We start from the raw sequence: 15,606 nt of genomic DNA on the forward strand, positions 1-15,606 counted from the left end.
TATTGTTTTCCATATGCTGTAAAATATTTTCAGTATTCTAAGTTCAAAGCAGTAAAAAGCTGTTCTATTTTTAGCTTTCCTTTGTTAAAAAATCAAACCAAACCAAAACAAAAAACCTTTTATTCTTATACCCACATGAGTTGGTATTCATTGTATTTACCCCATCCAGTAGAGTTGAAATTTCAGGTAATTGCCATATTTTTTTATTCTGATTGAAAAGCGGGTGAGCGGCATGCACAATTAACCAAGAGCTGCTTCCAGTGAAACATTACTCTATTTTAATGGTGGGAAATAGAATCCTAGAATCATAGAATCGTTAGGGTTGGAAAGGACCTTAAGATCATGTAGTTCCAACCCCCACCCCCATGGGCAGGGACACCTCACACTAAACCATGTCACCCAAGGCTTTGTCCAACCTGGCCTTGAACACCACCAGGGATGGAGCATTCACAACCTCCCTGGGCAACCCATTCCAGTGCATCACCACCCTCTCAGTAAAGAATTTCTTCCTTATATCCAATCTAAACTTCCCCTGGTTAAGTTTTAACCCATTACCCCTTGCCCTGTCACTACAGTCCCTGATGAAGAGTCCATCCCCAGCATCCCTAGTCCCCCTTCAGATACTGGAGGGCTGCTATGAGGTCTCCATGCAGCCTTCCCTTCTCCAGGCTGAACAGCCCCAACTTTCTCAGCCTGTCTTCATACAGGAGGTGCTCCAGTATCCTGATCATCCTCGTGGCCCTGCTCTGGACTTGTTCCAACAGTTCCATGTCCTTTTTATGTTGAGGACACCAAAACGGCACACAATGCTCCAAGGGAGGTCTCACGAGAGCAGAGTAGAGGGACAGGATCACCTCCTTCGACCTGCTGGTCACACTCCTCTTGATGCAGCTCAGGATACAGTTGGCTTTCTGGACTGCGAGCGCACACTGAAGCCAGCTCATGTTCATTTTCTCATCGACCAACACCCCCAAGTCCTTCTCTGCAGGGCTGCTCTGAATTTCTTCTCTCCTCAATCTGTAGCTGTGCCTAGGATTGCCCCAACTCAAGTGTAGGACCTTGCACTTGTCATGGTTAAACTTCATAAGGTTGGCATCAGCCCACCTCACAAGCATGTCAAGGTCCCTCTGGATGGCATCCCTTCCCTCCAGCGTATCAACTGAACCACACAGCTTGGTGTCATTGGCAAACTTGCTGAGGGCGCACTCAATCCCACTGTCCATGTCACCAACAAAGATGTTGAACAAGATCAGTCCCAACAACGATCCGTGAGGGACACCACTCGTTACTGGTCTCCAGCCGGACATTGAGCCATTGACCACAACTCTTTGCTTGCGGCCATCCAGCCAGTTCTTTATCCACCGAGTGGTCCACCCATCAAATTGATGTCTCTCCAATTTAGAGACAAGGATGTTGTGTGGGACAGTGTCAAAGGCTTTGCACAAGTCCAGATAGATGACATCAATTGCTCTACCCCTGTCCATCAGTTTCGTAGCCCCATCATAGGCCATCAAATTCATCAGGCAGGATTTCCCCTTAGTGAAGCCATGCTGGCTGTCACCAAGCACCTTGTTCTTCTTCATGTGCCTTAGCATGCCTTCCAGGAGAATCTGCTCCAAGACTTTGCCAGGCACAGAGGTGAGACTGACTGGTCTGTAATTCCCTGGGTCATCCATTTTCCCCTTCTTGAAAATGGGGGTTATATTTCCCTTTTTCCAGTTGTCGGGAACTTCACCTGACTACCTTGATTTTTCAAATATGATGGACAGTGGCTTAGCAACTTCATTCGCCAGCTCCTTCAGGACCTGAGGATGGATTTCATCAGGTCCCAGGGACCTGTGTATGTTCAGTTTCTTAAGATGGTCTTGAACCAGATCCTCTCCTACAGTGGGCCTAGGGTCTTCATTCTCACAGTCCCTGCGTCTGCCTTGCAAGACTTGGGTGGTGTGGTCAGAGCCTTTACCAGCGAAGACCAAGGCAAAGAAGTCATAGCAGGTAACAATAGCTTATATTTTAAATGCAAATACTAGGCAACAATAGCCATATAGGTATTGTTTTTCAATGACAAAACTAATCACATCTGTAATAATTCTGTCTAGCCAGAGAATCATGTAAAACTAACCACAAGTGTCAGAGGAACCAAGAAGAAAAATACTTTGCACTGAGTATCTTTTCATAGAGATAAACAATTTATAAGAGTATGGTATAACTGTTTCCTCAAGAATTGGTCAACAACTCTTGAGTGTCCATTTCACAGGTAATTAACACCCACAAGCGGTAATGACCCACTAGTGCAAGTGTTGAAGTGTTCTTTTTGCAGTTCATAATTTCTTGTAATTCTTGGTTTAAGTACATAATCTATTTCACCCTTATTTTTTAGCAGCTTGAAAAACACATCATCAGTCTAAATACTGTATTTGATTCTAAGAAGCAAAAAGGCAGAAGTTTCTGAATCAGCATGGTACTGAGGGGAGCCTGGTTGTATAATGGTGAAAAAGTATAATCTCAGCTTAAATTTAAGAAATGCAGACTAAAAGTGGTGCAAATTTTTGCTACTGTGAATCTTCATTTTCCTTAACTAAAAAAAGTGTCAGTATGTATTTTTACTACCTGAAGAACAAAAGGGAACAGAAAGAGAAATCCACAGTTTGCACATTCACACAACAGATTTGCAGAGATACTCCTGCACAGCTTAAACTTGACATACCAGCTTTTACAGTTCAATATGATGCTTACAACCACACAGACCTCTAAGTAATTTGAAGTTCAGCTTAAAAAAATAGAAACTCCAAAACCCCATCAAAAAACAAAACGTAATGTGAAAGAAACTAGAATTTGGAAAATAGAGAAAATTCAGCAGTACCAAGAGAAAAGCTCCTCTTTTACATGCATTACATAAAAGTTTCTACTGCGACAGCCATTTTGTTTACAACATGCTCAGTCTGACTGTGATGCGTTATTCACTAACAATAGCCACAAATTTTTAATGCGATGTGTTCACAGTACCCCAACTTACATCAATGCAATTCACAGGTATTTCTTCTTTTGGGTGAATGTCTTACCAAAAGAAGTTTAGCATTTGTGCGCTGCTCAGAACTCACCAGGTGGGTCAGTCCTTACATCGAACAAGACTACACACAGTAAGAATTCAAGTCTTACTGATGCAGTAAAAAAGTAAGGAATGCAGTGAGGGGAAAGGTGACCTCCTCCACCTGTACTACATGGACAGAGAGTGAAGCAATGACACAGAAGCCCGAAGACTTAGCACTAGAGAAATATGTATTATTTTCATTTTTGTTGCGCAACACAGTGATGTCAAGAAAAAAAAGAATAAAGCTCAGGTACCTCAGAAAACAAGGAAAGGCTTGGTTTGTGGTTAAAGTCTTTAAATTCCATGAGGTAAAGTATCAGCAAGTATCTTCTTTCCCAGAATATATTAAGCAGGACAAATCCAACTTAGTTTTTAACGCTGTTGAAAGTTCTTTTGATAGAAGTTCATGAAGGGATACTCTGTCATGTGAATACACCCAATTCCGTCCAGTCCAGTCATAGCGCTTGGGCCCACTAGAAAATAAAGCACATGCTGTGTAAGTGCAGATTATTCATGGGGAGCTGCTGGAAGCCTGCATTTATAATGTACCGCAGGAAAAAGAACAGACAGCATAGAGAAGGGCTGGTGGGCAGTCTGGGACAGTGCAGCAGAAGACAAGATAATGCTGAGCCATCCAGCAGATATCCCTGAATGGAGAAAAGATGTATCAGTCGCTGACATAAGCTCCTTTCCTTCTTGGTTTTGGCACAGATTTCCCCACTTTCTTCCCTCACCTCCTTATTCCCTCACCTGTATAATCTTCTTGCACACAAATATTACAAGGGATATTTGTATAATGCCGAATGAATGGTATCAATTAGTTCTTGCAGCAGTCACACGCAGATATTCTAAACACAACAGAACACAAATCACCATTCTCTCCTTCTTCTTAGATGCAACAAAAGAATTTACCAGCTGAAAGCAAATATATTGGCATGTGGGAAGTTGGTATTTAAAATGCTGTTTTCCTCTGTGTTATCATGCAGTTGCTGACTTGACTTTACAGGCCTACATTAAGTATCAACACAGAAACTTTAACACCTGGGTTCTATTCCAGACTTCTCTCTCTACCCAATTCTCCACACTGGAAACAAGAGAATGATTGAAAGGCTCTCACTACTGTTAGCATTAGCTAAGAAACTAAGAAAAAAAAAAATGGTTGTCTAGGATAAACAGACAAATGATCAGTCTTATCCTTGAACTCACGGGACAAAATGCCTTGGAATGGAGACAAGCCATGCACAAGATCTGCTGAAAAAGAGACTATCTTACATACACACAAGAACAATCTGCAGGTTTTCGACAAACATACTAATCTGAAACTTGGATATCCTGAATTACTCACAATATTCAAATGAAGAAATTTCTGACTACTAAACAAACTGAGTCGTCAAAAATGCAAGCACAAATCAAAGTCACTTCCAGTGAAATCTCACTTCCTGTATGTTAAGTGGTAACTATTTGGAATCAGGATTATGTGCTCTAATTACTTTACTGTGCATTTTTCACTTTGTCTGTGCAGCACCAGGCTATGTTGATACGGTCCTGCACCTAGGGAATGACACAATGGGATGCAGCCATTCATCAAAAGTGGGCTAATACAGGCTATTTAATTAACGACAAAGAAAAGCGTAAGTTATTTGAACTGTTTTTAAATGTTACATAGTAAGGATCAGTGATATGGCTAGCATATGAAATGCCTCCATTGTCCTCTGAATCTTCAAAATGCTGTACAAATGTGGTTTTTCATTTAAATGAAAAATTTAAGCAAGGATCTTGTGACTTCTGTAAAATGCCTACAAAGTTAAATATAGACTAAATGTATTTCTCATTGAAAGTCTGCATACATTTTTAAACAGTAAGAGAGAAGAATTAAAATATCACATTACGGTATTATTAAGAGTTACTGTGTAAGGTTTAGAAGTCTTTTCAGTCAAAGGAGCTACATGAATTACTGCAGTCACACTGCTGGCAGGTTACACCCACTCCTGAAACCCCCTTTTAAAATTGTTGACTAAGTAAAGCTTTGCAAATGCAAGCTTAAGTGCACTTCAGCGTATAGATGCAGGATAGCAAACAGAAGGTCAAAAAAATTCAAGAAAACGTCTCTCTCTCAAATCTTAAGAATTTGTCTTTCTCGAAATATGTTCTTAAAGACCCAGGATGGTATATTCACTGTACAAATAACATTCAATACAAGTGGTCACTAGCAGGCGTATTTGCTTCTTTCAGTTCCTAGTATATTGCACTAAGGAAGTATGTCACTCCAGATCATACAGTGTCTGCTGGAGTAGCTTTTTAGAAGTTAGGAAGTAAATGAACATGCGGCATCATATTTCAGGAAATACCACTGTTTATGATAATACCAGCTGAGGAAGCACAAAACTTAACATTTGTAGGTGAATCATTTTTCTTTGCAGATGATGGAAAATACCATCAAGATAATTTTTGAGTTCATCTCTTTCCTTGTGTATTTTTATTCACAATTAAAAAAAAAAGAAGTTTAATGTTTATCCACAAATTCCATATTCTGGAGCATTAATGTCTTAGCTCAACTAGTGTTGGCTCTAAACTGATAAGAATTCTCTGAATTTTGGTTTTCAAGAATACATGAAATCTTTGTGTCAATGACACAAAAATCTTACAGTCATCTTAAACAGAATCAAGGTTCAGAAATTATGCTATTTCAAAATATACTGAATGAATAATTCTGACACTCAGCCTGCATCTGTCTACACAAAACAGTTTGTTAAGGTTGCTAGACCTGTGCTTTAGCAAGTCACATAGCTGATAAGTAAATTATTTAATAAAAGGATTCTGGGATAGGAGTTAGTACAAAAATTACCAGCCTGGTGTGCTGTGTAGCAAACAGTACGTAAGTACACTAAAGCAAAGTCATGCTTGGAAATATTTGGCCCCAGCCAGATTTTGGCCCAAGGGCATTTCCTACTTTCCAGTGGAAGACGGAGTCAAAGTTAATAAGTACCCAGGGTTTGAGAAACGCCATCAGGATATTGTTAACATTTATTTGTATAAGCTGTTCAAAGCAGGAATCCTTTATAGACAAGAAATAAAACACAGCCCTGAGAACAGCAGTACCTTGTTTCTGAACATCATCATGGGACAAGGACAACACCACTCATTCAGAGATCCGAGCAGAGGGAGCAGAATTGCAGATGTCAAAAATGGGAAACATAGGAATGGGGGTTCAGTTTCCTTCCAGAGAAGGAAACTGTTTGTTTACAAAACATGTTTGTTTACAAAGCTTAAACAGTAGAACTTTGTATTCTTCAGTGAAACAAAAATTTCGTTTTGCAGCAACAGCCATATACATAGGTTCTAACACATCAGTTGTAGATTTAACAGAAGGCAACAAGAAGTTTCAATGTCCCACAAGTCTTTGAATTATTTTAAAATCATAGTCAGTCCCTAATTGGATCTTCTTGTGATTACTTGACAAGTCTGCATCCATTGATCTTCAGGTATTTCTACAGTTCTGTTTTTATTAAGCATCCCAAGACTTTTCTTTAGGTAAATGTCATGTCTATTAAAACTGTTTCCCTTAAAATTTTGAAGTCCATTGTGGGTTTTTTTCCCCCAAGACACAAACCCTGCTACAGAATTCTACTACTGCAAAATTATTCCCAGTTTTGCAATCAATACATTCTTTCTGAACAACATTAAAGAGGTATGCCTGCACAGTTACTGGTACTGCTCATACTTTCCAGCTAACTGGTTCCTTCACCAGCAACACTGACCGACTCCCTCAGTCCAGACAGTGGCAGAGAATACAAATTTTTCGGGGATACAGCCACAACATTTTCCCACTTAGCTGCCTGTCCTCCCTGCTGAAACCAACCAGAAAGCCTGGAATAGACCAAAACACAGCATTAGAGAAGGCAGAGGGAACAGCTAGCCAAGGCTTGGTAAAGGGCAGATACTTGACAAAAACAACTAGTGAGAGAACACATAAACATACAAAGCAGGAAATCCCACAAGCTTAAAGGGGAAGGAGCCACCCTGTTTAAATACAAAGAGAAGTTTAGATCATAACATCATCATCATCACTCTTTCCAACAGAAGCTTTGGGTTGTTTTGTTTGGGTTTTTTTTAATCATGCTGTTTATTTTTTCTGTGAGCAGGCTATCTTCCTGCAGACAGGGGTTTTGGCCCAGAAGAGCATATGAAAATTCTGTATTACACATTTCCTGGATTAATTAGATGTGTCAGTATACTGCACTATGCCTCAAACCTCTGTAACAAATTATTACTGAATGGTTAGATTATATCATGTTTTGAGAATATACTGAGCAAAAGGGTTATTTATGAAAAGGATATTACATAGTCCATGCTGTACTGTAAAAGAAGGGGCGTTACATTTTGACTTAGTCTGCAAACATTACATAGCTAACTTACATGTAACTTACCTAGTGGGTGAGGACAGCCAAATCTGACGGTTTGGTGTTTGCTTATTGATTACGTATGTTCCCATGTCTCCGCCTAATTTAACTGTTAGAACTCCACTCTCAAAACACAAAATAAGAGAGAAGTTAAAAATTTGTCTCCTGTTACTTGACAAGAATGACAGTATCTGATGTAGATAAAACAGAAACTTACATTTCTGTATCACATTCCCAGATTTTCCTAACAATAATAGTTTCGAAGAATGATCATTAGTTAACAGAAACTTGTATTACCTAGGACAACCTGAATATCTTTGAGTCTGGTCTAGACTTTAGACCTTCCAGTCAGAGTTTGATTTACTGTGTTTGCACCATTCACAATGGTGCTGCTTAAATAATATTCTTGAGCTTTTGATCTGTCACCTTGGAAGGACTGCTAGTTCATTCTGCAAAGATTAAAACATCATCCAATAACAACTTTTTCTATTTCTGAACCATCGAGAAGTGGTGTGGTTCAAAATCAAGAAGCTTTATGTGTCATTGCTAGATTCCTGAGCCATGCAATTTTACCTAACTTTTCCTAAGTAACTGTAACAGTTTCCCAGTGAATAAACACAACTCTTTCTCCAATAATTCTGATGAAGTGCCTATATACTGAATCATACCTCAAAAATGTTCCACTTCTAAAGTCCATGAGATCTAGTTTGTTTTAGTTATGCCAGCTTTAGACCATTATACTAACAAGTATTTCTTTTTTTTTACTTGCATCTCTTACTGACAACATGATTCATGTTTCTCTGACATTTTCACAAGTGCATTTGAATAGCATACGTTAACTCTGACAAAAATATTTATGTCTTAACTTTAAAGGAACAACCCTTCTTAGACGAAAGGTAACCTACAGATGATCCAAATTATGCTAATTAAAAATTACAGTTTGATGATTCAGGTAACAGGTTAGTCGTATTTTATCTACTGTTTCTCAAATACTTCATACCCTATAGCATTCCATTTAAAGGGAATCATACTTTTCATGCTTTAGTCAGGACAGCCACTATCATTGCTAGGGCTATTTACTATGTATAAACACTTAATGTGGGGAAAACAAACTTTCATTTATGAATACCTACTGCCTGCAAACTTAACCTGTAGCACAGGCTGCAGCTTTTAAGACCTTAAACTGCAAGATACTTTTACAGTATTTTGTAGTATGTGTTTCATACCACTGGATGTATGTTTGTTAGTTCTTGGTAACAAGAATATTTGAAGAAAGGTATTTTTTCTCCTGGACATGACAACCTTTAAAGGTTTGTTCCAACCCAAGCCATGACCTATGATGCTATATAAATTGTATAAAGCAATCAAGTTCATAACATGTCATGGGCAGAACAGAACTTTATCACGTTCGCCACCTGGTGGCGTGCTACAGCATCAGCCTTTGATTGGAACTGAAACTTCGGACTCAAACCTTTCACTCTTTTCTTCCCTCTTTCAGAAACAACAACATATTATTATGTCATCATACAGTTTATGCAACAGAAGAGTACTGGTAGAAATTAAGATGGATGTAAAAATAATTCCTTTTGAGCCTCACAGAGAGTCAATGTCAAACACAATTCACTCTACAGCGGCTAGAGGTAAAATTCTGACATCTCACCTTCACATAATGAAGTGCTAAGAATATTAAAGAGGTACATCGTAATCGTTTTGCTGATTTTTGTCCTAAGCTCTTTAAATCAGGCTAACAGGTGCTAATATGCTAAAACACACCAAATAGTAATGGTTAAACCATGTTTTGCTCTTCACCAGAAAAGCAATTTGCTGTACATTAACTCCTTAATGAAAGCAACAAATAGTACTTACTAAGGGCAACAACAGAATGCTACTAACACTGTTATTTTGTTATTTTCTATCCTAGCTATCAGAAATAAAGAATGAACATTTCAATGACAAAATTAAGCAGGAACAAGTCTGAAAACTACAGGGGTCTGTCTGCGGGGTGTATTTGTGGTTTTGTTTCAGTGGTGTTTTGTTGTTTGGGGTTTTTTTTGTGTTTGTTTGTGTGGGTTTTGGTTTTTTTTCTCGGTTTTTTTCACAGTGCAACCCAGACCATCTCTTCAAGGTCCCTGAGCATAAAACCTTAAGTGACAGGGCTCTTAGAAAGCAACCCCCTAGTGGTAGGACAGGAACAGGGAGCAGAAGTTATGTGACCTCAAAAAAATGCGGCAGCAAAAGACCTGTGTTGCAGATGGCAGCATAGGGAGAAACTGCACTCTCCTCCAAGTCATGTAGAGGGCTGTAACATACAAACCACTTCAGGGCTTGTATATAAAGCTAATAAATTCCTATATACAAATCAACAGCACATTTTTATCTATCACTCCTCTAAAAGAATTTGACTGGCCAACCTGTTAAAGGCTCCAATTACCAGGCTAGCAGCTGCCCAAGGTCTCCCGTGACAGTAGCTTTCTCTGGTCTCACTTTTGCAACTATCCAAACATTGCATCCTCTTGTTGCTTCTCTCCACCACAGGCTGACATGTGTGAAGCCAGGATACATGTACTCTGCCTGGCCAAGACAAATGTACTTCTTGGTATTCAGGGCAACCAAAGAAACTGCTGTACCAGCTACATGTCATATACATGTACTATGCCACATAGGCCTGTCCTATGGGAGTATTTACCAGGGAGAAGTGACTGCTGATGTTAGGTGCCTATGTGTGCTTAGAAAAATCTATAGACCAGCTGTTGTCTCCTCTTGTGCTCATTTGTTATTTTACATTATCTCTTTCTCTACACACTGAACATTTTAAATCCTCAAATCATACAGCAGCATGTGTTACTTTTCAGCAGAACAGTTGCTTCAGTCAGTATGAACAGGCGTATTTTTACAATAAAGCTGTAAAACCTGACTGCATTCTAAATGTTGGCACTAAGGTGACCAATTTAAAATTCTTCCTCAAAGAAAAAAAAAAGTATAGTAATTACATTGGTAATAAAATGCTTAAAACATACCCCTAAAGAGACATCATAATCTTCTGGGGTAAAAGGCTTATCTGTCAGGTCCTCAAAGAAATCCGCTAAGGAGTCCAGTGTCTCTTCAGCCAGTTTTTCGTAAGTGGTCTCATCTAAAGACCTACAAATAACATACAAGTCCATAATTAGGAGAAATCTGTAGAACACAGTATTTTCCCTATAATAAAAACATACCATGACCTTGGAGGAAACAGTAACCATGAAATAAGCATATAAAACAAGCAGTAAGTTGGGGTTTTTTTATGTAATGTAGGTAACTAGCCACCTGATAACTGGAGGTGGAATTCTGAAATTTTGGTAGTAGAGCTCTCTTGACTGAGGAGTATGTATTTTTTTCCTCAGATATACTGACTTCTGTTTCCCAAGAGGAGAGAGATAGGAGAAAGTCAGATTTAAAAACCAGGCATTTTCATAAAAGGACTTTGTGCAAGAATCACTTAGTTTTGAACTTTATGAAGAGACAAACACCTCCTGTTCAGAAGCGAATGTCACTTGACTGTAAGAAACTTGCCATAGCTATAAGCAGGTTAGAAACATCATTATCACATGCCATGTCCACATACGGCATTTGACTTCTCAACTTAAATTACCAACACAGCCTGGTAATTAGACGTTATTTAAAGTGTGCTTATGAACTAATACATACAATTACCTTCTTCTTCAGAGAGTCTTAAAGCACCTTTGTAGCCATTACGTAAGGCTTACAGCACTTGTGAGACTGCTTCTGTTATCCTCTTTAAATAAGTACAAAAAGTTAGTGGGAACAAAGTCTAGGTTAGTTTAATTAGCCAAATGTAATTAAATCACTTAAGTTTTTCCACCTGTATCAGTGTTAACTTTTAATAAGGTGTGTAGGTGGACATCTCTAGCAGCAGACAATTCAATGAAATCATTTCAGTTTTTGCTAATGGGTACAGCAATACAACAGTTACTATGGACTATGGTGACTCAGTATCTTTCAGTTGATAATACAGACTTTTTTTTTTAAAGTTTCTTGCTAGTCAGTTACTGAAATGTACTCTATGCCACTTATGTGAGGAACACCACAGAAAAACCTAGGGGTAAGGAGAATGGAAAGTCTCGGAATTAGGCAGGATTCACATACTGGTTCGGGGTGCAGTTCAGGTACTTAAGAACTATTTTAGATACCTGCAGAATCCTTCATTGGGCCTCCAACAGCTGCATCAGATGGGGAGAAATCTCTGACAGACACTGTGTCACATGCTCTCAGCACAAGCAGAAATTTCACATATTCTGACATATGTGAAATGGTGCTAGACACCTATGTTTAGGTACATTAATTATCTCTTAAGTGACTTCCCAAATTCACCCAAAATGCTTTTTGTTAGAACTGTTCTTTTCCATCATCACATCAACATTACATTAGCTGATACCCTTACCATACCTACAGATTATTAAAAACATGCAGAGACAGCACTGTCATGTGAATATTTCAAATTAAATTTACCCTGTGTCATTCAGAGTTCCTGCACTTCTTAAATTCATGAACCGAACAGTCTTGCTCTTCACCTCTGAAGCATATTGTAATTGCTGTTCAAAGTAAGGGTAAGCAAAATGGAATTAAAAGTTAAACCAGAAAGAATTATAAATTACATATTTGTCACATAAATCAAGTAAATCCTTGAACACTTTTCCATCCCCCCCAAGTAAAATACTCATACTCTGTGTCACAGAGCTAATAAGGAAAGAATTATGTAGCTTTAGTCTTTGGATGATTGAGACAATCTAAAATATCCTTGTTTTCTGATACAAACTAATGAAAAAAAGAAGAAAAAAAGATCTTATTCATAGAATAGTGATTTAAGAAAGAGAAGAACTGTTTTCTTTCCTATTGCTCTACTACAGAATTACTGAGCAACTTCAGACAACTAGCTCAGGCCAAGATTTTCACAAATATCCACTACTCAGATGATTCATTATCAACAACTTGTGTCCCTCTGTTAGAAGCCATGAATGTTTTCAACTGAAGGAAACAGAAGCCCTGAATCCTCCTAATTTACCAAAGAGCTAATATCATACTTCACATTCCAAATCTCTTCTGTAAAAAAAAAAAAAAAAAAAAAGCAAGCTGTTTCATTCCTGATTTATTTTCTGTTTAAAAACAAACAAAAGGCTTTTTTTTTTTTTTTTCAAAAAAAAAGGTACAAAAAAGCTTTATCAACTTACTGGCAATGTAAGACAAGGGAGCAAAATGGACAACCCCTTTTAGGGAAAGCAATACATGAACATGGATAAAAATACAGCTAGTGTAACACACTAGCACTTACGCTATCCACCAAGATAGACAGCATGCTTGCCACTTTCTTCTTTGCCTGGGCTACGAAGGCATATATTTTTAGATGAATTCTTGACTGCTTTTTGAGTACTTGCAAAAGGTTTTCAAAACTAGCAGAGTGAGCTGAAAAGAAAGTGACATTTAAAAAGGAACTACAACTGACCCTCTTCAAGCACACGTGTGAGCCAAACACAAAGCCAGCTCTCTCTGTATGGTTTGATGCCTATCCTCAGGCTTTACGGATGAACTGTCTGGTAGTTCAAAGCCACGACATGGTCGTAAAGGACAGAGAACACCAAACTCCTGCCATCACAATGATATATATTGATAAAATACACACTGATGCATACGTATTTTTTACTGTATCTTTTCATTTCCTTTATCATTTCCTTAATACACACTTAGGATCAAAAGCTAAACCACCATAAACATATCCAGGTTCTGGTCAGACTGAGAGGCTGTAGCTCCCTTAGTTTGCTCATGCTCAGTTTATGACCTGAGGCTGCCAACATAGTGGTAGCATACACTTGGTATCACCTCTTCATGTACCAAACCCAGTGCTAAGGGTGGCCAGCACCCATTCTCAACAATGGGAAAACAGTAGCAAACAAGTAAATAGCTCTGGAGCACAGCAAAGACTGGATTCACTTTGTCAGCAACACGGACTGTGCGACTGAGCACAACCTCAGCAGGTTTGTTGATGACACCAAGCTGTGTGGTGCAGTCAACACACTGGAGGGAAGGGATTCCATCCAGAGGGACCTGGACAGGCTGGCGAGGTGGGCTGATGCCAACCTCATGAAGTTCAACAAGATCAAGTGCAAGGTCTTACACCTGGGTTGGGGCAATCCCAAGCACAGCTACAGGGTGGGCAGAAGCTGGACTGAAAGCAGCCTGAGAAGGACTTGGGGGTGTTGACTAACAAGAAGGTCACCATGAGCTAGCTTCAGTGTGCTCTCGCAGCACAGAAAGACAACCATATATGCTGGGCTATATCAAAAGGAGCACCAGGTAGAAAGAAGTGATCCTGCCCCTCCCCTCTGCTTTCGTGAGACTTGGAGTACCGCATTCAGCTCTGGGGCCTCCAACATAAGAAGGACGTGGACCTGCTCGAGCAAGTCCAGAGAAGGGCCAGGAGCACCTCTCCTACGAAGACGGGCTGAGAGCTGGATTTGTCCAGCCTGGAGAAAGCTCCAGGGACACCTTGTAACAGCCTTCCAGTGCCTGTAGGGGGCCTACAAGAAACCTGAACAGTAACTTTTTACAAGGGCACGTAGTGATAAAAACAAGGGGGAATGGCTTTAAACTGAAAGAGGGTAGATTTAAATTAGATATTATGAGGAAATTCTTTAACGTAAGCGTGATGAGGTACTGGCACAGCTTGCCCAGAGAAGCTGTGGCTGCCTAATCCCTGGCAGTGCTCAAGTCCAGGTTGGACAGGGCTTTGAGAAACCTGGTCTAGTGGAAGAGAGGTTGGATCTTTAAGGTTCCTTCCAACCCAAACTATTCCATGATTCTGATACGATTCCCTCTGACAGCTCTCGCTGTTCCCGTTCCCACAGCGCAGAACTGGTGTATTTGCGTGTTTTCGGAGCGGCCGAGACTGCCGGCCCCATACTTCTGAGCTCCGCTGCTCCCGCGGGCGGGGGGGCCGAGGAGCGCTCTAGCTAGGCCAGCAGCTACCGGAGCACCGCTCGGTCCGGCAGCTCGCTTCGGACCTCCAGGCCAGAGAGGAAAGACGCTCCCCGCTGCCAGCCGGCTCGGCGGAGCACCGGGGGGGCCCTGCCTAGCCCCAGCGGCGACCTGCCTAGCCCCACGGGCCTGCAGCACCGGCTGGGGACCAGCGGCGGTAACTCCGCGGCAGCTCTTCCCTCCCCACCCCCGAGGGCCGCTCGCAGCGGCAGACTGGCCCGACGCTGCCGAGGCTGCTCCGGCTGCCCCAGGGCAGTGGCAGCGCTGCCACCTCGCCTCCTCCCTCCCGGCGTCGCAGGCCGCATCTCGCTAACCTGCCGCCTCAGGCTCACCGTCCACCCGTGGCCGGCAACGGCTGTCCCCGCCAGCGGGGCGCACCCAGGGACTCCGCTCTGCCGCCGCGGCGCCACCGCCGCCATCCGCTGCGCGGCATTAACGGCGCCAGCCGCCCCCAGCCTCCACATGTCGCCGCTGCCCGCCGCGGAACAGGCCGGGGAGGAGCCAACGGGCCGCGCCGGCAGCGAACAGGAGGCGGCGCGGCGCTACCCCTCTTCCGCCGGCGCGGCGGGTCTGCTCGGGGGTGGGGGAGCACGGCGGCCGCGGGCGAGGCCTAGACCAGCGGGCCGGGCCTGATGGGCAGATCTCTTCGTCCTTCCCGGCCAGAGGGGGACGCCCGGGTGGGACGGGTCTTCCTCGAGTGTTGCGGGTCAGGGGACTGGCGGGTGTTTCTGAGGGTCATCGCCCTCCGCTGCCGGCCGGACCCGTTGCCGTTGGCAGCGCTCCTGACCGCAGGCGCGCGTGTCGGCAGGGTGCTGCGGCCGAGGAAGGGCGGCAGTGGTGCCGCGATCTGCGTGCCGCGGCTGAGGAAGACGAGCAGCATGTGTGACCTCACAGCCGCCGCTGACTGCGACGCAGCATAGCCTTCCTACACTTCACCGGAGTGCTGTGTTGCCGAGACAAGAAAGCTGTGTTGGGGTCGAGTACGGCCTTTCCCTTCCGCGTGCCTTTCCCCGGCCATGGCAGTTTCCCCATCAGTCCATCCAGTGGAGAGGGAGGGTGTCCTTCCCCCACCGTTCAGCACAAGCATTG

The 15,606-nt window shown here is 41.9% G+C and overlaps 1 protein-coding gene across 2 annotated transcripts; it reads right to left on the minus strand.

The window, feature by feature from the left end:
• Window positions 1–3,098: 3,098 nt before the first annotated feature.
• On the minus strand, window positions 3,099–15,140 carry FXN (frataxin). Of its 2 annotated transcripts, none has more exons than XM_080638516.1 (5): window positions 14,850–15,140; window positions 11,998–12,080; window positions 10,509–10,629; window positions 7,519–7,616; window positions 3,099–3,564 (listed from the first exon to the last, which is right to left on the minus strand). In XM_080638516.1, the coding sequence occupies exons 1-5, from the start codon at window positions 14,979–14,981 to the stop codon at window positions 3,408–3,410; spliced, it is 591 nt and encodes a 196-aa protein (XP_080494642.1). In that variant the 5' UTR covers window positions 14,982–15,140; the 3' UTR covers window positions 3,099–3,407. The 2 variants fall into 2 exon arrangements, with proteins under 2 accessions (XP_080494642.1, XP_080494641.1); XM_080638515.1 differs by having other exon boundaries at window positions 14,832–15,140.
• Window positions 15,141–15,606: the final 466 nt, after the last annotated feature.

The sequence above is a fragment of the Psittacula echo genome (genome assembly GCF_963264785.1).
Source record: "Psittacula echo genome assembly, chromosome: Z".
NCBI lineage: Eukaryota > Metazoa > Chordata > Aves > Psittaciformes > Psittacidae > Psittacula > Psittacula echo.

Excerpts from the sequence above, each read along its gene's own strand:
- FXN (XM_080638515.1), bottom strand. The coding sequence starts at position 14,981 with ATGTGGAGGCTGGGGGCGGCTGGCGCCGTTAATGCCGCGCAGCGGATG. Across the intron at positions 12,081-14,831 it reads CGGTGAGCCTGAGGCGGCAG|CAATTACAATATGCTTCAGA; the intron begins GTTAGCGAGATG and ends TACTTTGAACAG. Across the intron at positions 10,630-11,997 it reads GGAACTCTGAATGACACAGG|GTCTTTAGATGAGACCACTT; the intron begins GTAAATTTAATT and ends TGTTATTTGTAG.